Source organism: Anomalospiza imberbis, chromosome 18, assembly GCF_031753505.1.
Source record: "Anomalospiza imberbis isolate Cuckoo-Finch-1a 21T00152 chromosome 18, ASM3175350v1, whole genome shotgun sequence".
NCBI lineage: Eukaryota > Metazoa > Chordata > Aves > Passeriformes > Viduidae > Anomalospiza > Anomalospiza imberbis.
This window is the reverse complement of record NC_089698.1, coordinates 8,757,243-8,782,575: the sequence shown is the minus strand read 5'-3', so window position 1 is coordinate 8,782,575 and position 25,333 is coordinate 8,757,243. Positions and strand designations below refer to the sequence as shown.

Genomic DNA, 25,333 nt, shown 5'->3' with positions numbered 1-25,333 from the left:
TGAACATCCTAACCCTTCCATTTCCAATTTAAAAATCTCTGAACATTGTCACTGTCACCCAGATGTGGCTATCTAAATTCCACATGTCACCAGTACACTGGTTAGCACCACTAAGTGATAGGAACACAGTAATCACCACTCAGGAACTGAAGAGATTAAGGTGAATGGGAATTAAACCTTTTTCTACAGTCATACCAAAAGCAAGTGGCAGAACATGAAACAGACCCAGGAGCTCAGAACTTGGAGAGCTCTATCCCATTGCTAGCCAGACCCACACAGGGAAGGCTGTTGTGAACAAATTACCACTGTACTCCCAGCACCAGGCACAAGAGGCATTAATTTTTCACAATTCAACTAATCCCACTTGGTTATGCCTAAGCAGCACACACACACACAGGTACTCTACACAAACTAAAATGACCTAAAGATGATATACTGTGTTCTTTGCACTAACTTCCCATTAAAGACTTCTGAATGAGAAACACACCCAGGTTAGGGGTGGGTAAGAAACAGATGAGGTGGTCTCACAACGTGGTCACCTGCTGCTGCAGCACACAAGCACTAGAAGGGATGGCCACTCTTCCCAGTCACTGCAGGGCCACTTCCCAGAGGAGCCAGCCAGATCCTGGCCACCTCTCCCACATCCACTCGAGTTGCAAGAGCTCCCTCCATACTTTCCTTTCATTAACAGCAACTGAAGTTTTATCAAAGATTCCTCATAAAAGAAGGCTTTTGGCCTCACAAAAATTTTAAGTATTAGTTTGCTACACATGCTAGTAACAGAAAAATCCACCTGATTTGTATCGTTGCAGTACATGGCTAACAGGCTGGCATTTATTATGGAACGCCTTCTTGGCAAGAAGAAATTCATTTAATAGTGCACTACGCATAAAGCTCGAACATTACACCCTCTCAGATCCGGCTGTGCAGCACAAAAGCCTGGGTGCTGTCAAACCCTTTAGCAACTACCACTGACAGAGCTTCAACTGATGCAGTCACACACCTCCCAGCCAGCACAGCCTCCTGAACACCACAGACCTGCCCTGCTCCTCCTCCATCTTACGGCAGCGCCGACTCCATGATCACTGCAGAACATTCAAGGCTGTCAGTAACACTGAAGTGCCTTTAGTAGAATATACACATAGGTGCAGAGGCCCAGAGAAGCTGACTTTAGTCGTGGGATGGATTCTGGTGGTGCATCCCCCCTCTGCAGGCTGCACTATGATCTGAGAAATGCTCATTAGACCTCAGTCTTGATGAGCTGCACTTGGACTAAGCCCTCTTGAGCTTATCAGAAACACTGTCTGTTCCCAGGAACTAACAGGTGTCTAAAGAACATCTGTTTTTTAATGAACAGCCTTGGAAACTTATTTTTCTTGCCTGAAAAACAACTCACTCGGAGTGGTATTTTTGTTATTGCACCTTCAAAGAAAGTTACTGACTCAAACTGTAGCCAGGATGGAAAATTACTACAACTAGAGCCCGTTCTCTTGCGACCCTATAAACAGGAGTCCAAAGTGGGACCCTTTTGATCTCTCTATTCCCAGATAAGGGGCTCATGTGTATGTCTCAAACACCAACAATCAGGTGGCTGTGGAGCCAGCCAAGGACTGTTAGTAATAACAGATGAGAATTGTTGTTAATAACCAAGGACTATTGGTATTAACATGCCATGAGAAAGAACAAGATTTGTCTGGAGAAGGGGAGCCAGGTATAGACAGGGCAGCATTTTTCTGTGAGAAAGAACCACATCACAGTACATTGCAGGTGCAAAAATGTGTGGCAGGAAGTAGGCATAGACTCTAGGGTGGGATTGAGACCACCAAAGACACCTGAAGCCCACATAAATACAAAATGAATTATTTCAGAAAACCTGTTTTTACCCTCAGTATAGTAGTGCCCTATAACTGCACCAGTTCAGTCACTAGAAAAGCTTCAGCACATCAGTTCTTTCAAGGATTTTATTTCTTCTACTACCTTTTCACAGTTGCAGGTCTGTCTAAACAAGAGCCACAACAGAAAAATTATTTTCTACCACTACATGGAGCAGCAACAGTCAGACTACCTTGGTTTCAAAATCTTCCTTTGCTATTTATCTTTGGCTAAATGAGAAGCATCTTTTAAGTGAGTAGAGCTGTGATTGTCCAGCTTACTCCTACCACTGAAAAATCCCCCTACTACCAAGTCCTTGAGTAATATTTGTTACCACTTGTAATCATTGCTCACCCACTCACGCTGCAAGAGCTGATTACCTGCCAACCCAACAGCAGGATTTATTTCCCCCAGGTCTCTCCTTGGGTGATTAATTTACTTACTGTTGATTAGTAAACTGTTTTCTTTCCTTTGCAACAAAGCTGGGGGAAGATACATGAAAGAATTGGACAAAGATAAATACATGCTGATTAAAGAAAGTAATTCATTAATTTCTGTCATCTGGAATAGTCATTTATAACCACCCAGAAGGAAAACTAAAATGTTTAATTTTAAATTTTCAGTGTTTATCACTAGCTGAAGTAACTTCATGATGAAAGAAGTTGGATGACTGCTTGCTAATTCCTCTCTAAAAAACTAAGTTACTAAAAAATCCACCAGAACACTTCAAGCAAGAGTATAATGAAAGAGTCTCATTTAGCATCAATAGAGAAGAGCTTAAGTATGAGAAAGGATGTGGTAGAATACACTCTTCAAATCAGTATTCATGAAATAGTTAAGACCCACAGCAATAAGCAAGGATTAAAGAACATGACACAAGGTTATCCCAGGTCATCTTATCCTGTCTGCTGGATGATGCTTTGCTGACACTGTTCCTGCAGATAAAAAAAGTGAAGCCTAAGTCTTAACTCAGCTGATAAGAGTGGGAGGAAGACTCCTGCTTTTTCCCCACTCTTTCACTGCAGACCTGCCACACTAGCTGCAAACATCTGTTAAGCTTATCCCTCAGAACAAATGTGACACAAGGAGAGCCTTTAATGATTAATCTCTCTAGTTAGGACCAATAGGAATGCAAATTTGGAAGCCAATAAGCACCCCTTTATTTGTAACAGATTGAAACAGAAGCCTCTGAAGGAAGAGTTGACCTTCTGTGTTTTCTACAGGAGTTCAGAAAAATAGTTTCTTAATGCACTCAGATAAGACTAGGTTATTTTAAAATACCAAAAAATCCCAGTATCACAGAATGGCTGAGATTAAAGGGAACATCCTGAGATCATCTAGTCCAACCCTAGTTCAAGCAGCATCAGCTAGATCAGGCTGTGCAGGACAAAGTCCAATCAGGCACTGAATATCTGCACAGAAGGCATTTCCACAATCTGCTCCAGTATCTGACCACTCTCACAGTAAACTCCAACGAAGCTACATTTCTTTTTTGTACAGAAAAATAACCTCCCCAAAATCTGCACCCCAAAACAGTGACTGACAAACAGTTCAAAGTCAACTTCATTGACTTCACTGATCCAAAACAAAAACCTGCACTGATATGCTAAATCCAATAACCAAGGCTGTACATCCTCATTATTACTGAAACTATATAATTTAAAAACTCTGCTTCCCACATGATCCCTGCATGAAAACTTCCACACACATAAATATGCTCACGACCAGAAAAAGATGCTTAATGCGTACTCAAGAGAAAAGTGTTTTGTTTTCATGACAACTAAACATGACAAAGGAAATGTACCAGATGCTCTACTAAAAACCCCCAGTATTGTCACTCTCCAAACTGAACTACTGCTTCTCCTTTCTAAGTAGCATCACGGATAATTCATTTTTACAAGCCACAGCCTGAAGTGTTTCCCATGATTTGAGACCCTTCCCCATGGCGTGGTTGCACCCAGCAATGTAGAGGCACTGCAAGGATGTGCTGTTTCAAACAAAGCTATACCCCCAAAGATAGCCAAGTTGAGCACTCAGCTAATTTTTACTGACAAAACTGCAGCAATAAAGCCTTACCTGGGTCTAAGCAGGTAAATTTGCAGCACTCCTTGGGGTCCTTGCGATACTGCTGACACCCCTGGGGCCGCTCACACAGGGCAGCCACACACATCTCGGGCTCACCGTTGTGACACGTGCAGCTCAAACAGGGATCATTCCCTTTGGGAGTGAAATAGTAGCCTTCATCGACAATGTTGTCTTTGATATCAACACAAGTCTGGCCTAGAACAGAAAGGCACATCAATATCCATGGAATTCAGCTTCATTTGTTGTGTTAAGTGATTTGTAAACATAAACAGACCACCAATTAAAATCCAGGTCTTCACATTAAAGAACTTTGAAAAGGGATCTCCAGGGAGTGGAAAGGGTAACGGATGGTCTCCAGGGACACAGACACAATTTTCAGCTCATTGAAAAGGTGAGTTTTAGGTATTTAATGGAACTGACACACTTCCAAGCATCCTCTCCAAGACAGAGGAAAGCAAGTGGTCTGAGAAGCTTAACCTTCACTGCCAAAGCCTGCTGCAGCTCCCTTCCTCTTTCCTGGTATTAGGAAAAGCTGGATCTTTTCTAGACCAAATTTGAAGGCCTTTTAACAGGCCAGGACTTAAAAAGGGATCCAGGCAATAGTACTTCCACTGTCCTAGCAGCATCCTGATCCCTGCCCAGCAGGGGAAGCTTAGCTGCCTTTTTTACCCACTGACCTAAAAGCAAGTGCCAAAACCAGAGAGAGAAAACAGTGCTGGGAGCTGGCAGCTGGAGTGACTGCTCAGGGAGGATGGCCTGTCCCCTCCACCCTATGCACAGCTCAGCTGCTGGGGTCCACAGGGAAGGTAAGACTGGAAGAGACCTGAGGAGGTCTCCAGCTCAATCTCTGATCAAAGCAGGGTCAGCCATGGCATCCCAATGGGCTGCTCAGGGCTTTATCGAATCTGGTCATAACAACCTCTGAGGACAGAGGCTGCACGACTTCCCTGGCAGCCAGTTGCACCACCTAGATCAGGTAATGTTTAGAGTACCTGATTATACTGCAAATACCTCTCTTGGTATCAAGGCTTTTGGAGTACAGCGATGCAAGATACAGAACAAAAGCCCTTTTTTTCACTTTTAAGTCAGTGAGCTCCACTTGTCTTTCCCTTCTAGGTTTAATAATTAGCCAGAAAGAATTCAGTAGAATTTGCTGTACTCTAAAATAAGCGTTTTCTCATTTTAATGTGAAATTAATAACTTAAGAGCAATATTTACTAATAAGGCATTAAAAAAAAACAACACTTTTTTTGCCCAAGTTTGTTTTGGAGCTGATACTGCTACCTAATGATTTTTTATCTGTACTGTGTGACAGCCACACATTATGATGCTCTTATATTTATTAAAATCAAGCAGAAATATAACTCCACCCTCTTTTTTTTTCCTAATTCATTGGGCAAAAATTAGAAAGGGTAATTTCCAGCTACTTGTTATGTACATATTTAAACACACAACACAGTTAACGCTGAACTGAACCCAACTTACTCCTTTTGCAGAGGAATGAAGATTTCTCATAGCAGTTTTCAGCATACCAGCTGTGTAAACCGTGGTGCCGGAGGGTAGGAAGAAGGAAACACTGGAGCTGGGCACAAAGAACGTTTTCCTTTTCAGCCATAGCCGAACGAAAGATAGGGTCAGGGGGTAAAAACACTTCTGAAGAGCCTGGAACAAGATACATTGGCATGAGCAGCCTGTGGGCATGTAAAGCTTTAGAGAGGCTCTGTAACATCACTCATTTCATGCACACCAACTCCAATACCAAGAGTCCTCCAGCATCAGCTCCCATTAGCAACCCTGCTCTGGGGGAGGGCAAACAGCTGGGAGGGAAGGGGTGACTCACACAGAAAAGAGGCTGCTGTTTTCAAAGTACTGGGGAATTCTGTCACTCTGAACCAGAAGTGATACTCCAACATTCCACAAGTGCTGCTTCACAGAGCCCCATGGGGTTTGCCTGACAATAGTTATACACCTCCTCAAACCACGCCGAGTTTGGTCACAGCTGCTACCAGTGGAGCAAGAACCCACAGAGCAATCTTGTGCCTGGCACTGCATGCACCCACCAGTGCTTCCAAGGATGTGCATCCCCCCGTGCAGCCCTCGCAGAGCTGTCCCATGTCTGGGGGGATGCACCATGGCATCCACAGTTTGGTCCTTTCAGCTCATGAAACAGCACCCTGATGGGCTCCAAACAGTGCAAGAGGCATTTTCTGGCGGGCTTATGTTCAACATGTCACAACAATAAATTAAAATTTTTCAAGCTTTAGAACCCTAAATTACTTTTCAAACAGGTATTAGAAATTCAGAGTCTGCATCAATACAAGCCTAAGAAAAGTTTTTCACTAACTACTGAATGTTACTATGTAACCTTTATTTCGTGGAGGTATCTCTTTATTAAATTCAAAGCTTGAAAACAGAGAATTATATGTTATTGAGGAGGTTTAAATTCATATAATGCATCAAATTAAATAAAAGAAAATTAAATTAATTTTCTGTAATTCATGCCTCCCTGTTGTGACCTCTCTGTCAGCAGATGGCAGTGCAGTCAGCTTTCCAAAGAGCAAGGAAAGGTCCTTTTAAGGAGAATCTTTGTATTCATGTGTCAAAGGAAGTATTTTTCAAGACCCAACTGTTTAAAAATTCTGATCATAATTATGTGTCTGTACCTAAAGGAAAGTTCTCCTATCAGATTATCCATGGATACTGAAAACTATGCATGAGAAAAAACCTATGCAGTTTAGTTTTCAAATGCTACACTGGAATTCACAGTGCTGATGCTTAAAAAACAACACCTTTGTTAAAAATTTTCCATTACCTAAACCAGTACAGGAATTAAACAGGCAACTGTACACATAAGAGTTCATATTATGACTTTAATCTCTTGACTGAATTAGGTAATAATAAAAGGTGTAGAAACATAGCTTTGCATTTTCAGCAGAGGGAGCTGCTTGTTTTGCAATTGAAAGGGTTTAGCCAGTGACGCCTATCAAATCAATGTTCAGTTTTTCAAATAAAATGAGATATATTTCTGGGATTACGCAAATCCTGACATGGTTTAAGTAAACCACCTGAAATACTTTAAAAAGAAAAAAATCTGTGAAAATTCTGCAAAATTCAAGTGTGTTGTTTTAGTATACAAAGTTCTACCAATTTTTAAAAAGCTAAAACCTCCAAACATGCTACACAACTCTGCAACTACTAGAACCAGGAATCAGCAGTTCATCTAAACATTCACCACAAAGAATGAGAAATTACGGAGTAATTTCCTTTCTCTCATTTAATCAAGGGGAAAGCCCAAATAAACTGCCACATGTTCTTTCCATGTTAGCATGAAAACCCATAAGACTTCTTAAACTTTAAAATAAGATGTGTGTTGAGTATTAAACTCTTCCACTTCTACCCTGCGAAACGAAGCAGTTCACCTATACTATTTCAACACTACCGGTGCAAGAAGTCATGCTGTTCTTGCACATCACATTCATGCTTCAATACAGTTTCCATGGGCACTGAACTAATCAGCAATTTGAGAAACCCACCTTTATAAGCTACTTCCCAGTGACCTTCCAGAGAGTGATTTCGGTTGGTGATCACATACTGATATCCCACCCAGAACCTGCAAAACAAATTAAGCTATATTCTAAAGATACAGGCCAAAACCACAGTAACAAATTAAATTACACAAAACCTTCTAATGTTTTCATAGGTAAAAGCTAATTTTCAAGATATTCTGATGACTTTTTTCCTTATCTTTCTGGCCAATACACCGCCAATGTAGAGAGACTACAGCTGAGGAACAGAGGAAAATACTTGATAAAATACTGAGTAGTTTTCTAGGTTTACAAAGTATAACTGACTGCGTCCTTTATTTCTACTCATAAGCAGCACCTTATTCTGTTGTCATGGCAGCACTTCAGTATCTCAAACCCAAAAATCACACAGCAGCATCCAGAAGTCAAGTATTTCTGGACATGAACAACTTAGGTCAGACTGTTCTGGATCAAACCATTTAACTCTCCAGAGACAGAAACACACCATTACTCAGCCACCCTTGGTGATCCGTCACAGCAGCCCAGGAGTAACAAAAAACCCATACACAGAAAAATAAGGAATTGTTTGTTGTGAACTAACAGAATGAAATATCTAAAACCACCCAAACACAGTAGTTGCAACTCAAAATGCCTTTTTACTTCATTCCTATCTCAAAGTTGCTCTTTGTTAGAGCTACGGGTACTTCATGGAAATCAAAGTCTTGTAGAAAATTTTAAATAATTATTTCTATACAAGGCAGTGCAGCAGCAGTCATTGTTAAATCCACCTTCCCTGATGCAGCTCAAGAATACCTGTACCTTGCTGAGACAACCTGAAGAACACTCTGCTGATAAAAAGACTCCGTTGAATTGAATTATCTGTTAATACCAATTAAAACATAAACTGCAGATGGGGCACTGCCAAACAGCCAGCCAGCACGTTCATACTGGCTTATTCACCTGATGTAAATTTTACCATTAGATTTTCTACACAAACTGAACCAGCAGCATTTGTACCATATAGAAACCATTCTCTGTAACATGAGATCTTTGTCCTTTTCTTCCTACTCACCCACGCTGGCCCATCCTTAAAAATGTTTTTTCTTCCAAGTCCCAGTCCTGTGCCAGGATGAACCTCAGCTCTTGGTCTGCAGTGAAGGTGGCGAGGGATCCGTTCACCCGCTGACATGTCTGCACAGCGTCCCAGTAGTTCTCCCCATTTAAATACACCCTGTAACAGCTGGCTGTGCCCTCATAGTGGTGCCATCCTGTTGGGCACTTTCCTAGGAAACATGAAGAATAGAAGGGAAACCATTCCCCCCACATTAGGATCTTTAAGATAATGCATCCTAATCAATTCTCACTGGGACACATACACACAACAGTGTGCACACTTCACCTCTGCAGGAGGAGGTGCACACATTACAGATCCCTGAAGAGTTACTCTACTACTCCAGTTTCTGATAAATGTTGATTCTTTTTAATGTTTTTAAAAAGATTAAGGCCCTAGTAAAGTCCCATCACATTGTCACAGCCTTTAAAATCTTTAATTAAGACTGACCATCAACTGTGGAAGACATTTCCCTGCACATCTTTATAAAACCAATAAATTTGATCAATCCAAGCAAAAACAAGCAGCACAAAAATCCCGGAGGTGGCCAATTTAATGACTGTGTCTTTCTATTAGGTGATTAGCAATACATTCAACTTGCTGTGAAGTTTTCAACCTACTCTTACAGTCTCAATAGTATTCATATAATCCTGCCCTCACAGTGAATCACTGAAGACAACAAAAGTTCTGGGGAAATTCTTGGTTGCTTTGGAAAAACCACCACTGTAAAGGCAGGTCTTTAGGAAGTAAGAAGGTGATGGTGTGAACTGCTGTCTCTGCTTTCTCTCAATTAACTCAACTAAGGGAACCTGAAACAAAAGCCTTGAGGCATTTCTGGACAAAACAGGCCCATGGGCTGTTCTTGGAGGTGATGGGTAACTAACAGAGAGAATCACAGGACAGAAGGATGGCATTTAAACTTGCATCTGCACTATTAATTTTGCATTGCCTAAGAAACTTAAAATTCAGAAACTGTTTTCTGTTCATTGCAATTCACAGTTCTGTTCTCAAGCCTCTATTCTGTTTTGTTTCTTTTGTGGTTTTTATCCTTTTTTATTCTGTTACAACTCTGCAACGAGCTGTAATAGAATATTACAACTCTGGTTTCACAAAAAGAGGATTATTAGTGTCATAGCATTCTTTGCATGTACTGGTCTGCTATATAAACCATGCAAAACATACATAAATGAAAAGCACAAACACCTGAAATAGCACTGTATGTCAAAGTTTGGTCAAAAAGCTATGAAAGACAAGACACTATTACTTTTTAATTTAAAAATAGCCTATGTTTGTAAATTAATTAGCAGAAAGATGGCCCAGAGTTCCCAGTCTGCAGCTTACTGCTGAAGCGGACAGGCTGTGCCACGTTGAGGGTGTGGAAGCGGGTGGTCTCTCCTCCTCTCCCTCGATTGTGCCTCGAGTCCACATTCTCCTTCCCATGGTAAGTTCGCTGGTCCCCTGTCAAGCCTGGGGACCAGGAGGAATAGTTAGTACTGGTGAAAGATGCAAGCAAAGGCAGATTTTGTTTTATTACACTTTCTCTGGGTTTTAATTCAAGACATATGTGATACATGACTCAGGTAAGCAAAGATGGCAGGTCCCTGCAGTAACAGCTTGGCCATTTTACTCAGTAGGTAACTGAAATACCTTCGATTGAAAAGAACCAACAAGCCATTACATGAGTCGTGCAGTGCACACGAAATATTTTGGCAGATTCTCACCAGCCTGCAATTGTACACAGGACTTGCTGCTCATCATTTCAACTGCTGCAGCAAATGCATCATCCCCGGCGCATTGTATCTGTTCCTGTTTACAGAACTACCCACTCCCCAGCTGCTTTGTTCCTCAGCTGTGTGTTCAAGGACATAAGAAAACTCCTTCAATACATTTTCTAACACATGCTCTGCAATGTAGGATGTAATTAAAACCAGGAAAGGAGACTGATCTTCAGCCAGAAGAGCGAGGCTTTTTTATTCACTCTCAAGCTTCTAAAGGAAAAGCTAGGTGATGACTTCTGAAATAAACCCACACACCCCCTCATTTCAGTGTCAGGGTTAACAGGTGTACATGACCACTAGACCCAGTAACTTAGGAAGAACACGGTGTAAGATGTTATTCAAGAAAAGGGGCTGGAGGGCTCCATGTGCCTACCCAGTGTAAGTAAGGAACACCCAGTTCGGGTGGAGGCAGGGTGGGCCATAGCCAGCACAGCTAGCAAGTTCCTAAGCAGGAAGGCTGGCATGGTGGTGGGGAGAAACCTTAGAGAAAGATGGAGGTGGGCACCAAGAACGATTAATGTGGAAACAAGAGATTAACCTTAAAAAGAGAAAAATTTAAAACCCCAAGAATATAAGCATTATAAATATCTGCTTGTATGTTACTTAATACTTCTAGATGTTATTGAAGGTAATAGGGTTTAACCAGCACAGAGCTATGTAGACATTCATTTCTATATAAAAAAAAATCTGCTTATTTTCCTTTAAAGCTGATTAGCTCCATTTAGCCTCGCTAAACCAAACAAACAAAGTCATGATCCCAAATAAAGAGAAGCTACAGTCTTCTGTAACAGGTTTAACTACGTCTGTTTGAAAAATATATGAAACCACGTCAATAAAACTTTCTCTTTTCCAACTGTCTTTGGAAAGCAAAAGGTCCACAGCAATTTCATGGTAGGCTGCAGGCTGTTCAGTGCTTTACCTGGGGAAAAGACCTCCACAAGACCCAACATCAAACAGTGGAACAAATGTAGGAACTGATGAGCAAAACAAATCCCTAGCTAGAGCCCAGGAAGAGCAGTTGCTTTGCATTCATCTGTCTCCAGCATACTGAGTTTGCCCTGGGTTAATGGGATAAGCAAGGGCTATTTAATTATCATGTTATCCTAGGAATTACATGTCTACAGAGATCACCCATTAAGGAATGGCTGTGCATAATATACTCGCATGGCCTTACAGGAATAAAGCAGAAATTCTGGTGTTCAGTATTAGAATACACTATCCATCACAGGCAAGATGTCAGTGCCAAGAAACTCAGACAGCGCACGTTTCAAAGGACGCAAAACGGTAAAATTATTTGACAGTGAAGATTACTGATTTGTTATTACTTTAAAGGCTAATCTGTTTTTACTTTTAGAATCTGTTTTTAATCCTAATGGTTCAGTAGCACTATTTACACTATGATTTTCAGAGCGATACTGAGACACTAAAAAAGCAAATCAATTATAGCAAGACTTTAAAAATAACGCTAACTAATGTAGAATGCTTTATCAAATTCTACTGAGCTCAGCATGGGGAGCTCTATTTTCCCATGGCATTAAATGGTAATAGCTAAACCCAAAAAACCAGTTAGAACCAAACACATGAAGAATCAGTTCCCTCTCAGAAGTGAGAGCAGATGCAGCACCATATGGCTGACCCTCTGCAGCTAAACAGAACGCCCACGAGGACTTAACAATTTATCTCCCCCCGGAATAAAACAAAAGTTCACAGGTTTTAACATGCAAGGTTAAGGAAGGGTTACACGTGCTAACATCCTAAATTAACAGAATTTATGCCAGATGCTTTGAAAAATAGCTACACAGATCCCACACAAAGACTTCCATCAGTCTGCAACCAGGAAGCAGAACTCATTCCTTCCTCAGCATCTGCCCTTGTCAGCAGATTCACTGCTGAAACCAGGACTGAAGTGGCACAAAGCAGCCACCACAAGTCACTTCTTCAAGCCCAGCACTGTCAGCTGCTTAATAAACTGGTGCTCTTCAAATATTAAATTGCTTCTCTTTGACCTGAATTTCTGTCTCCCAAGAAAAGACACAGAGACAACTTTTTCCAGGGCAATAAAGAGATGCTAACAAGCCTCTAAGTCACTTGACTGCCATGAAAAGCTGTTGCAGATTCTGGTGGCAAAGGTGTAATTGGACTGGATTTCTATTCCACTTTTGCAATACTCTACAGAAGAATTTTATGTGCTGTTCCTAGTTCCTTTTTACAAATAATTTTATTTTTAAAAATAAATTAAGAGTGCCATGGACTCATCTTTAGATAACAACTTACCTCAGAAGATCAGAACCTAACCCTGTTTGAGTGTTTCACAAAGGAAAAGCCATCATTTTTACTGCTTACATGCACACTTCATATCCTGAAAGTGATGAAATTTTGCAAGACCAGTTATTTTCCAAGATCTTTATTTTTCTAAATACTACAACCACAGGCAATAACAGCAACAGTGGTATTTTTACTAGCCAAGACAGATATAGATCTGTTTCTTTGACTTTATAGAATTACTCCAGAAATGTCATTTGCTGGCTAGTTGGTGCAGAAAATGAGAAAATGGGTTCAAGGAAAAACCCATGGGGCTCTATTTTTTTTCACCCTTTGAATATCAGAGTAGTGAACACAAACATCCTCCAATGTGTTTCCCAATGGATTAAGTCAAGATTAGTATTCACCCAGCTCCTTCCAATTTACAGTTGCTACCTAATTCGCTCCAGCACAATTATAGTCTGAGTATAGGGCTATCCATCAAGAGAAAGTTGTCTAACTGTGGTGATTCTGTGGCTATTTTCAGTTGTTTAAAACTTGAAGCTACCAATTCAGAATGGAAGTCTGCCATGCTGATGGCTCCTTCTACCTTTTGGAAAACTGTGTCACAGATGTCAGGTCACTCAAGCAAAACCCTTCATAAGGATGAATGTACTATGTCAAATGATGTCAAAATTAAACTGCCTGTGAAGCAACCAGGTCTTGCCATATCTTATTAGTTCCAAGATTTGAGTTGCTCCTGTTTAAACACACAGATTCTCAAAATTTACATAAAAGCTGCCTTGTCCCCAAAGCTTCAAATTTTCTGTCCAGCATATTACCTACTGAAAGCTTAGAAAGCTTCTAATTCCATCTGGTAATTTGAGAGGTGAGGGAACTTCAAGATTAAGTCCAGTTTTGTGCCTCAGTATTTGGAAATATAGTTCAGAAGCTCCTAGAGAGGAGTGATTCTTCTCAGATCAAGCAGCTCCATGCTGTGTGTTATCAACTGTATTGTGCAAGGACATCAATGCCAAGCAAGAACAGCATCCTGCTGTGCTGAGTGCTATTCAAGGTAATGGACTGGCAGAAAACAGCTTATAATTTAAACACCGAGAGGTAGGGTAAAAAAAAAAAAAAAAAGGAGTTCAGCAAGGGCTCAGGAAAGGTGTGGAAATGCTCAGAGGTTTTTATCATTAATACCTAGCTTTTAAAAAAGAAGATGTACTAAAAAGTGAACAAATGTCAAGAGTCACTTCAACCATACAAAACATCCTTGGTGAAATAAAACACAAAGCTGTTTTTGATCACTTCAAAACAGGTTGCTGCAGCTGCTGCTTCATCAGAAGGGACAGATGTAAAACTGATATGGATAGGATTTATGAAGGGCACTCGAATTTAAGACATCCATTTTCATTCATAGGCAACAGAAAAAAAACCATCAAGCCTGCAGTTTGGGAGGAAAACACAGCCAGAGCTATACTAAACCCTGCTCTGCTTGGCCTCCCGAAAATGAGTTACACCAGAAGGCCTGCAAAGAAGGCAGGATATCTGCAGAAGCTGATCTGATATTCTGGTAGAAGCAAAGCTGGAAATCCAATAAGCAGTAAAAGGTAAACTGCAGATCCCTTCCCTCTTATGGTTTAAATACAGAACTTTTATAAAGGTGAAAAAGTTATCTTTCTACTTTGATTGCTTGTGTAGAAACCTAAGAGAAAGTTATTAGAAAGAATAAATTCCCATTTCTAAAAGTCCTTGTTTATGATATTAATGCCTATTTCTACCATTTCATAAAATACACCACTTTGGGATAAACTGTTTTGAGATCAATTATTGTTGACATAGAAGAGTCCACAAATTTCTTGAAGCTCCGCTGCTTAAGCAGAAGCAGGTCACAGGCACGTGCTACACAATAAACCCTCCCAGCAATTTTTAGTATTGCTCACAAGAGTAGGCAGACACTGGTTTTAGTCTGTCAGAGAGATGAATTGAGGGTAATCACTGCTGCAGATTCCACTGACACATGGGTGCCTAGTGGGAAGGGCAGGGGGAACAGTACTTTGCACATGGAAAATTTGGGACTGAAAGGAATTCCATGTTTTAGAAGAAAATGGTCATTGTGATAAAAGACAGTAAGAATAAAAACAGCTCTAATGACAGTCTTCAGAGAAATATAGCAACAAATATGCATCTCACACACCTATTCAGATTTTCAATGAATTAAATGTCTTAATTGTCTTCTGAAAAAAATGCCATAAGAAATTCAAACAGAAAGTCTTACAATTTGGAATGTTCTTTGCACTTGAGCCAATACATGATTACCAAACTAGTTTATTAAATATGGATCCTCTTCTTTTAATAGGACCTTTGTTACTAACACAAATGAAATTAGGCCTAAAAAAGGTGAACCAACAGTAGCAAACAACTTACAACGGCTTTGTAATAAACCTTCCAAAACACCAACATGACTAAGGAATCACTGAAACACACTTTTAATACCACCACAAAACCCTAATTCACTGCCATTCATCTGTTCCAAGTTGCTCGTGTTGGAGTGTACTATTAGTGGCTTAAAGGCTCAAGATTAACAAGCTTCCCAACCAGATTCAGGGCCCTTTCTTGCATGCTTTCTTTTCATGCTTCAGAGAGTTTTCATGCCTTTTAATTTAAAGATGCTATAATTCTCCAAGTTTCACAAGTCCAGGTGGCTTCACTAACTAGCTCTTTTAGTCTTCAGACTGACTTTATTGAAGGGAAGAACTTTTTAATTAAAGTATTTACATTTAGCTGAATCATCACACAATTGCTCATCTAATCCAAAGGTATTTTCTAAATTTAAAGCTGCATCATTTCTTGTTAATTCAGCGGCCAAAGAAGAAAGTTGCCACTCCTGAGTATGACTATGTTACTATAATTAGTAGCATTAGCTCCCCAATCAATATCCCAAGACAGTCTCTCCTGTGACTCGTCACGGCTGTACTGCTTTCCTCAACATAAGCACACTGTGCTCTTCCAAACTGATTCTGCCTTCAGGTTTACTTTCATTGATGCTACTTCTCTTTATGCTCCAGCACAGCATTCCCATGCACACCAACCTCTTCTTATTCTTGACAGCTCTGAATAACACCTGCCCTTCAACACCCACTGCAGGTCACGATGCAATCCCACCAAGTTTATTGTTACAGGTATAATAGTTTTTAAATCCTACACGAGTAGTTCTTGTTCTTCTGGTTTGTTGGCTGCACTCCTCACATTACTGTGCAAATATCTCAGTTCTTTCACAAACACCACACCTGCTTTCTGGCTGTTTTACTGAGCACAGCCTTTTCACCAATTACTTATCTAATTATTCCTCTCATCAAAGTGGAATACTTTCCTCTCTCTGCTGTCCAGCATTTTCCCCTCTGGTATTTACAGACAATATTCTTCTCTTCCTGCACACAGACATGGTGGTGAATGAATCAAGTCTCTCCCACATTTCATTTCTTTAACCTTCAAGTTCTTCTTATCATGTCAGGCTAGACAGTCCAGTGAGACCTACACCCCAAACACAAGACCAGAACCTATGTGTTGAGAAATGTTACCCCCATAAAATCCTCCTCCTGTCCATATACCAAACATTCTTTGGAACTCCAGTCCTTAGTCAACACCATCCTGGTGCATACTCCAGGCAATACTTAAGTTGCTCACTAATACATCAGAAACAGGAGAAGATAAAAATAGTTTTCTATTAATGTGGAAGTTCAAATGTTCCCAAAACCAAAGTCTTCAGTGCTTTTTGAGTAAATCCAAACACCAACATGACTCTGCCCTCCCCTAGCCACTGAATTCCATCATACTCTAGAATTTTATTAGGTCCATAGCTTTTTTACATTTGGCCAAATTTAGCTAAAAATGAAGAATAACAGCACAGCTAGAAAAGCAATTTTCTTTAGGACATCTACATTGTAAAGAATATCCTTAAATAGACTATCAATGGCACAGCTTAATTTTCAGTGTCAGAAGAAACTACCAACTGTTTTTCCCCTTTACTGCACATTGACATACACAAACTAATACAAAGTTTTCTTAAAAGAACACTGACATTCTTTTAATTATTTATCCATAGTACACACTGGGGAGATGGCTAACTCTAGCACAGTTTCAAAGTTGGAATGTTACATTTATTTATTTAATTCCTTTAGATAATATGAAAATTTAAAAGAATTTGTTGCTGTAAAACATCAATGTTACTAATTTGTAGCACCTCTCTAAAATAGCTGAGAACTCAGAGTGATGAGTGCTGTTATGGCAATGCCACAGAGTTCATGTGATTCTCTGCCATGAAAATTAAGTAGTTCACTGGAAAAGAACTTCTTAAAACAGTTTTTGAATGTAATTTAGTCAGGCTGTAAAGATAAAAAGTTTTGAATTGTGCCATAGTTGAATTCATGTTTTCAGATACCTATCTGATTGTTCTTAACAGAAAAAAAAATTACAGGTCAATTGACTTTTAAGACACACAGAAGGAACTGCACTAGCCTGTTTTTCAAGAACGACTGAGAAAGTTCAAAATTGTGATTGTACAATCACAATTGTACATTGTGATTGTACAATCACAACATTTCTTTGCTTGTTTTTAAGCACAGCTCAGTATCCAGTAGCTTTAGCAGAGATCCACTGCTGGTGACAGGCTCCTCAAAGCATATGGTCATAGGAGCTTATGAAGTGCAAATACACCAGCTTGTCTGGCAGAACAAAGTTCTCCACTTAAGCACAAGAAGCATAATCAGAACAGGGAGCAATAAAACAAGCTCTCTACCCGAGTCCAGCAATGTCACCCAGCATTGTCTGAGTGATATACAACCAAATCAGGAATTCCAAATTTAACCACAGGCTTATGTGTAATTTCAGTTTAACTGCAACATTTTTTCCTTGTCAGTAAAGTCTCTTTTTAGACCACAAACTCTCCTCATCTTCAGGATACCGGATTGTGAGAGTGGAAGGATAATTCAGACAAGCAAAAAACTGTTTGTGAAGAGAAAAATGAAGAGAAAGCCAATTCAGTCTTTGTTAATAATGGATACAGTTCTACCAAACAATCACCAATTTCAAATAAAAATAACTGAACAACCTGAAAGAGTCAAAGTACTGCTGCAAAGTAAGCTGCTACAGGGCTGAGCACTCTCTTAGATTTACTTACCTGGACAATCAACTTCATCGCTCTCATCCTCACAGGTGGGCCATCCATCACACTGCCAGTTTGAAGGGATGCACTGAATGGTTCCACTCCGACACGCAAACTGCCCCGGGGTGCAGCGGAGCTCTGGGAAAGAAGAAAAAAAAATGGTGCTTGCTTTGAAATGTTATTTATTCTTGCAAATTTATACATATATTAATCATCTGTCATGTAATGGATCACTGAAGCGTAATGGAAAAATCTTTGGTTAACTCAGCCTGTTAAAAACTCCTTCAGTTCAGATCACTTCATGTCCTAAACTGCATGTTTGTGGCTTTAACAGACAGGAGGGTATGGGAAATAATTCTCTCAAGACATCCATGGTAAAACCTTCCTGATAAAGATAGCCTGTGAGCACCTATTACCACAGCATTACCCATTTGCTTCTTGTGGGACACTGAGGAATGCTTGTTCCATTTTTCCAGAGCTGAAATTCAACAAAAATACGCTTTGATAGGTAAGCGCTGCATTATGCAACAGCCTCAGAATCCTATTTCCATTCTAATCATTCTGTATGCCAGGACCCACTAGACTTGCACAAATGCCCAATCTGATTTACAGACATTTCACAGAACTACTTGTAAAATAATATCTATATCCATGAACCTGTTTTCACTTTCTAGCTTCAGCTCTTTTGTAGAATTTCTCCATGTGAACATATCCTTTACTAGAAACTGTCACTATCTGCAAACATGTTGCTCCTGCTTCCGTGAGTTCACTGCCTACTTGCCATCACTACACTGTCACACCTAATTAGCATTATAAAAAGTACAACTTTTTTATAACCTTTTTTTTTTCAATTCCATCTATCAAGTGCCAGAAACCTAACAACTCAGCTTCATTTTATGTCCCTCAAAACATTTTGCAGGGAATAAAAAGGTCTGTCTACAAAAGTGAACAATTCTAAGCTTGTTCACAGCCAGTCTGCCAGTGCCAACACCATCCACAGGCTCACTTTTGCACCTAACCATCATTGTCCATCTTTCTTCTAGACAACGGTTGTCAATTTTCCAACCATTGTTTTTGAGCAATTTAGCACATTTTCCTCTCAGCAAGCTGCACTAATCCCAGGTAACTTATGTCTAGAGAATTAGCACCTTTATAACAGGAAAAAAAAATGTTTATATGTACAACATACTGATTTTGAATGGATCCAGTAGGCAACTGTCTTGCAGCAGGAAATCACTAAAAGAGAATTTAAAATACAGGAATGCATTCTCTCATTCACAGCTCAAAACGTAAGAGCAGACTGGAATTGCAGTTGTTACTTCTTGAAACACAGGCCTAAGCTGAATCAAGAGGGAGGTCACATGTAAGTGTTCAAACAACATGACTGGGCATAATAAAGCCAGTCACCAGGCACTCTCAATAAAAGCTGCACACATACACCTGGCAATTGGTATAACATATTGATAACAGGCTTCTAATTCAATGTTACACTAAAATCCAGTCCTACTGCTGGTCCTCTGTAAAGCACAGACCTGCTCTTCTAGAAAAATAAAAGCAGGCACATCCTCTTAGCAACCACCCACTCAGAGCAAACATTCAGGTCACAAGATGCTAAGAACTCACAGGGACCTGCCAGACTACTGACGGCAACAACAGACCTGACAGCACAACAGTGTTCTCACCCATTTAGAGCTTTACTCAGCCCAAACAGCTAACAGAGAATGAGCACAGGGGAAACGGAAAAAAAACTACCACTCATAATGACTTCCCCCTCAGAAAAAAATATGAAATAATTTATTTAGCCTGCAGAGGGAAAGGGGAATAAAATGGGGAGGAGGTGGGGGGGTGTAAAAAATTGAGGAAAAGCTTCACTTACCCAATATAGCAAGAGAGAAAATTTAAAATCTATCTTTAAGCTAAATAATTTCAAATCTAATCTCTATGAGTTAATTAAAACTCCTTCTAACTTAGAGGAAAAAACCCAACAACACACAAACCACCAAATCAAAGAAATAGAAAACCTCAAGCTGAAATTGAAAGCATTCAGATTTCAAGTCCACAGAAAAGCACCATTTGGTAAATGATTGCAGCTTCTTTCGCCACTTTTGCACAAGGTCAGGACGCAGTAGGAGGTTCCTTAGAAAGTCTTGCTACTACAGTTCCAAGTACAGAATTTACACCGGGGCTTGTGGTAGATCTTTTAACACATCAAAGACTATTCTGAGCCCAGCTCCAGGTTTGCACTGCATCCACCTGTAGTTATGGCAAAATTCAATACTTGAATATAAACTCGATTTTTTTCTTTTACTGCTTATTTTCAATGGAAATCACATACACACCCTGCGAACAAAGTTATCCTGCAGCCTTCTGGCTTCACAGGCAGCATCCACCAGGAATGCCAACCTGCACAAGGGAAAAACAGTCCAGAATACTTCTGTCTGTCTGCAATTTCATACATGCTATTACCATTTGATGTACAATTACATATGACTGGTTCAGATAAAAGGATGACTCCATCTCAGCATTATGGGCATTAAAAAAATGCCAGCTACGTGCTGTAATGTCATTACTTCCTGTGTTAGAGACACTCCTCTCTGAAGAACGTGGATACATGGAAGAGTACAAAACATTTCTATTAAAACACTTTTCAGACCAGCTGTACCATTGTTCCCAACGGAGATCATGCTGTCAGATGCAGTAATTATTTCAGACCAAGGAACATGAACTGCTACGCAATTCTGCTGCGGAGGGGGGAAATGCGACACAAAGAAATACTGTGAAATTAAAATCTCTGTCAATAAGCCCTCCTAAGCCATCCCAACCCATAGCCATCAGCAGTAAGATACAGACATAAAAATAGATGGAAGTCTATAACAAAGCTGTAAGATACTTAGCCCAGGAATGGAGATATGTGGGAGAGGCAAGGATGCACAGGGTATGTGCTGGTCTCCAGAACTCTGTGAAACATTTCATGTCAGTAGCCTATTTTTAAGTTAAAACAGCAGATAAATGAAAACATCTCAAGCCCATCTCCACCACAGGAAAGGCAAGTCATACTGCCAGCAGCAGGACGAGAGTCAGGAAGATGTATGAGCACTACTGAGCAGTACAACATTATGTGACCATCCATCTTTCCTGGAATGCAAGCAATCACTTAACACATGGTCAGACTTTGTACTTTCCAGGAGTGCGGTAAATAAAAACTGTTTCTTCGCCCATATATTTTCAGTTCTTCTGAAGAATAGCAAAGATTTCAAAAATACCAGCACAGTTCTGTCCTTAAAGCCAGATATCCCTCACAGTTCACAGCTGTTGATGGTAACTCACAGCAAAAAAGGATGAAGAACGTACCTTAAACTATCACCTCCACAAAGCACTAAAACCAAACTTTCTACCAGCTGTTAAATGCAGGAACATTTCCTATTTTCAAAATCATTAGTAAATATGTAATGGCACAAGTTTAGCTAAGAGCAAGCAGCTGTTGGAGCACAAGATAACATTAAGCCAAGGGCATCAACAATTGCCTTGAAGAGAAAATGTGGAAATGCAACCTCCCCCAGCATTCACGTATGATGTGATAAGTGACATCAGCAGTATAATGATTCACATGTGCAATTCTAACGTAAAAGGCTTCTTTTTCTTTTCAGCATCAGATGCAGTCTTTGCTATGCTGCAAGATGAAATTTAATACACTGAAATCTTATTGCAGAGCAATTAAATTTATCTGGCATTTGCTGGAAAGAAAGGAGACAACTAAAACACTGAAAAAAGCAGCAATTGTAGTTTTTGCACTATACAGAGTATAAACTTACAAAACATCACAAAGTTCAGGCAGTGTGAGAACATGAAAACACTTGAAGCAGTGAGGTGTCATGATAGTCTCTTCATTCCACTATCTCAGAGCACTTCTACAACATTAACCCTCAACAATTTTACCAACCAGTGCATCCTCATGCCACGGTTACAACGAAGTACAGAACAATTCAAGAGTTTGCCAAAGGCTACAGACGAGAGGAACCTGCAGGAAGCCAGCTGTCCTGACTGCTAGTTCTATGCTTTCATGATGAAACTGTGTTTATTCCCTAGACCCCAAGCAACCCCAAGCTGCTCGTTCACCAGCACACCTGCACCTCAACAAATGTCTATCAGAAATATTAAGTAACAACAGTGTGTTCTCTGGTAACATTTCACCTGTTTCTCTACTATAAACTAGATACAGAAAACAAGAAATTGCTTAACTTGTATGAAAAGAGCAGAAAAACTGAAATCAGATTCAGACCATCAATTCTACAAGCTAAATATATAACCCAAGATAAAACTTACTGTCATGTGAGAGCCAGAAAAAAACCAATACCAACTTGCTTGGACATGTTATTAGGTAATATAACCCATCCACAAGTCACTCATCTGAAATATGTCTTACCAAGGTTAGTTGTGGACTTGTAATTTGAAATTTAAAAGAAAACTTACAAAACAGTTGGAAATTCAGTTCATCAAACCAGAAATGACAAGATTATAATTCAATTTAAACACTGCCATACAAACAAGAGGCCTTCATCTGCTTTAGCTGTCACATATTTTTCTAAGCTAGCCAGCAGCAAAACCAACAAGATTTTTAACTAACAGAAAAACTGAGGTTTCATACAGGAAAAACCTCATCTTTCAATGTGGTGGCTTACATGCTCACAGAGAGCTTTTGTTCTGAAGATTTTGCCCACTGCATGTTGAATGCTAGGTGTTTCACAGAACTCATTGCGTATTTCAACACAGGGGTCAGCGAGCTTTTTGAATTTTCTTTACAGCAGGATAGTTTCCTGATTTCCTGCAAAGTACTCAAAAAAGAAAAAAAAACCCATTTACAAGAAACATTATCCACAGGAAGGACTTCATGATCGATGACTAAAACAAACACGCACACATGCTCCCTCTAATTTCCAGCCAGCTTCATGTGTTTCACAAAACAAACAGATTTTGGCCACTATAGAATGATCCAGGGAGCCCTTTCATGTTTAACAACCTCATGTACTCCCTCTGTGTAACTGAGAACATTTTCCTCCTGGGGGTCAAGCACTGAGAAGCTGCAGTGCATCCTTCCTGCAGCAGATGCACACTGGTCACTGAGCTGCCCTGAGCATTACACTTCCTGAAACCTGTATTTTCTGCATCATTTTTAAAGACTTTTGAGGTTCATTTGGACTTAGACACCTCCTGCTCACATCTAATCTACAACTAATTTTTTATTAATCTTCCCCCTTTCTATGCAAGACATAAGGGATAAATGGCTACTCAAAACAATTGTTTTATTTTAAAGAAAGGTGGGGACGATCCATATCCAGTATGTGAAACTACTTTTTCAACACAGCACATCGCATTTTAGAGCTTCCAATACCAAAGCAAGGCTGTAACAGACACGTGAGACAAAGTGTTGATTCAAAACAAGTTCACCTTGCTGGTTCAGTTTCCTAAATGAATGCGATCAGTTGGCTTTGAAACAGCAAGCTTTAAATCAAATTAGCTGCTGTCTGTCCACGTTAAGCCAGATCAGCTCTGGTTTGTCCTCTTGCAACCAGAAAGATTGCATGCTCCAGCTAATTCAGCAGAAATATAGCTGTACAAATCCAGTATCCATTAATGTGGAATTGGGGCATCATTATAGTTGTCTGTCACCGAAGACAGAACATCTACTAATGTGTCTATTGTTTTAAATATTTGTTCTAACAGCAAACATTTAAACAGTTGGGACCTTCACCTCCATGGCGTCAGAAAAGCCTGGACTGAGGACCAGGGTCCAGCTCTGAGGCACGAAAGGCTGGTCCCAGGTCACACACCACGGGGGTGACAGAAGGAGAGGGGTGGGAACAGCTCGTGGCAATGAGCAAAAGCCAGCAGCTGTAAACATTTCCTGCAAAGATAAGCTGCTGGGTAAATGAGAAAACTTTGATACTGTTTTAGCAGGATTATCTCTCCTGCTTCAATTGAAGACAGAGATACAGAAGAAATTCAGCTGGAAGAAATATTACATCCAATAAAAATGATGAGGCCCTATCTCAGGCACATGTAATAAACATCTACTGAAAAGCATTAGGTGAATACATCAAAGTTCTCAAAATCTAAATTTCAACCTTGTATTTTCAAGACACCAAAGATTAACACTACAGAAACCTGTGGAAAAAGGAGCAATAGATCCTGAAGTAGAAATGTATCCCAGAACATTCCCCTCACCTGTGTTCCTAGTTCTAAAATATAAACTCTCCAGCAGTATAAAAACCTTGATATCACAGCAATTCACAAATTCAGAGGTACAGATGAGGAATCAGAGGCTGAAACTAAAGACTCCAAAATGTAACTCTCAATTCAGCCAAGTCCTTTAATACAGAAATTAAATTCCGTGACTACTATCGCTGATTGTGAAAGTTTGGGTTCTTCTGGCTGTAATTACTGAACTTTTTTTTATTAAAGGATTCAGCAGTCAGCAAAGCCTGATACATTAAGATAGTATTTTAGTAGCTAAGACTACAGATGTACTAGGTGTTAGTGTTTACACAGCAAGTATAGATTTTAATCTATTTCAGTTTTTAACACAAAGAAATGTAATTTTTTATTTGCTACATTAATTGTTCTTGTCTGCTGAGCTTCATTTGTATGGAAACTGAGATTTGATTCATGTTATTTCAATTATAAGCTCTTACTCTGAAATTTTTGTACTGGAAGAGATAAGCTTGAAATACATGGTTTGGTTTTACACATAATCTGTTAATGAAGAATGGCAGGTTTTTGTGTACATCAAACTTACTTTGCTTATTTTGATCACATTTCTCAAGTTTGGACATGGTATATCCTCTGGCATCATTTTTATTTACAGACCAAAGAAAAACAAAAGACAAAAATACTTCCTTCTTTCTCAGTGTAAGTCACTCATTGTCCCAAACCAGATGAACCAACCTGTAAGGGAATATTCTGTTCAGATTTCAAGAGGCAATTACAGTCATCAAAAGCTGATTAAGCAGTAACAAAAACTCTAACTACAAGTGCTTAGAGCACTAACTCTTCTTATTCAGATTTTAACTTGTCCAACAGGTCTTTCTTATGTTTTGTAATACTCAACCTACATACTTAAGACCTGTACTTACATGTTGCACTATCCTTTCATATTTTAACACATTTAGGAACAAGTTTACTAAAATTGAAAATTATTTTTTAAATCACTATTTCTATATAACCTGAGCCATGCTACACTGCATGAGTATGATCAGATCTCAGTCCCTGCCAGCAAAAAGCCCAACTCCCTAAGTCCTTCACTCCTGGAGATTCTGCTGAGCACCAGTGCTCACCAAATGCCTGCAAACAAGCACCAGAAACAAAACAGCAGAAGGAATACCACGCCCACCACCCTCAAACATACACACACAGCTCTATATCTAATATTTATGCTCAAGAGGAAGCATAACACAATCAATATTGCTCTAGACTGGTACTTACTGCAGTAACATAAACTTTAAAACACTCTTAATATTTCCAACACAACAGTATCATGATGGTTATCATAATGTCCTCA

General features: G+C 39.7%; 1 protein-coding gene across 4 annotated transcripts in view; it reads right to left on the bottom strand.

Moving 5' to 3' along the window:
• The window catches only part of DGCR2 (DiGeorge syndrome critical region gene 2), a 45,093-nt gene that overhangs the window by 6,939 nt on the left and 12,821 nt on the right, over positions 1 to 25,333 (bottom strand). For 2 of the 4 annotated variants that reach the window (XM_068208883.1, XM_068208880.1), the window contains exons 2-7: positions 17,794 to 17,916; positions 9,934 to 10,059; positions 8,554 to 8,773; positions 7,491 to 7,567; positions 5,443 to 5,619; positions 3,949 to 4,152 (exon numbers count right to left, since the gene is read on the bottom strand). In XM_068208883.1, coding sequence (XP_068064984.1) covers positions 3,949 to 4,152; positions 5,443 to 5,619; positions 7,491 to 7,567; positions 8,554 to 8,773; positions 9,934 to 10,059; positions 17,794 to 17,916 — 927 coding nt within the window. The remainder of the gene's footprint in view (positions 1 to 3,948; positions 4,153 to 5,442; positions 5,620 to 7,490; positions 7,568 to 8,553; positions 8,774 to 9,933; positions 10,060 to 17,793; positions 17,917 to 25,333) is intronic. The other 2 variants (XM_068208884.1, XM_068208881.1) reach the window with 1 other exon arrangement.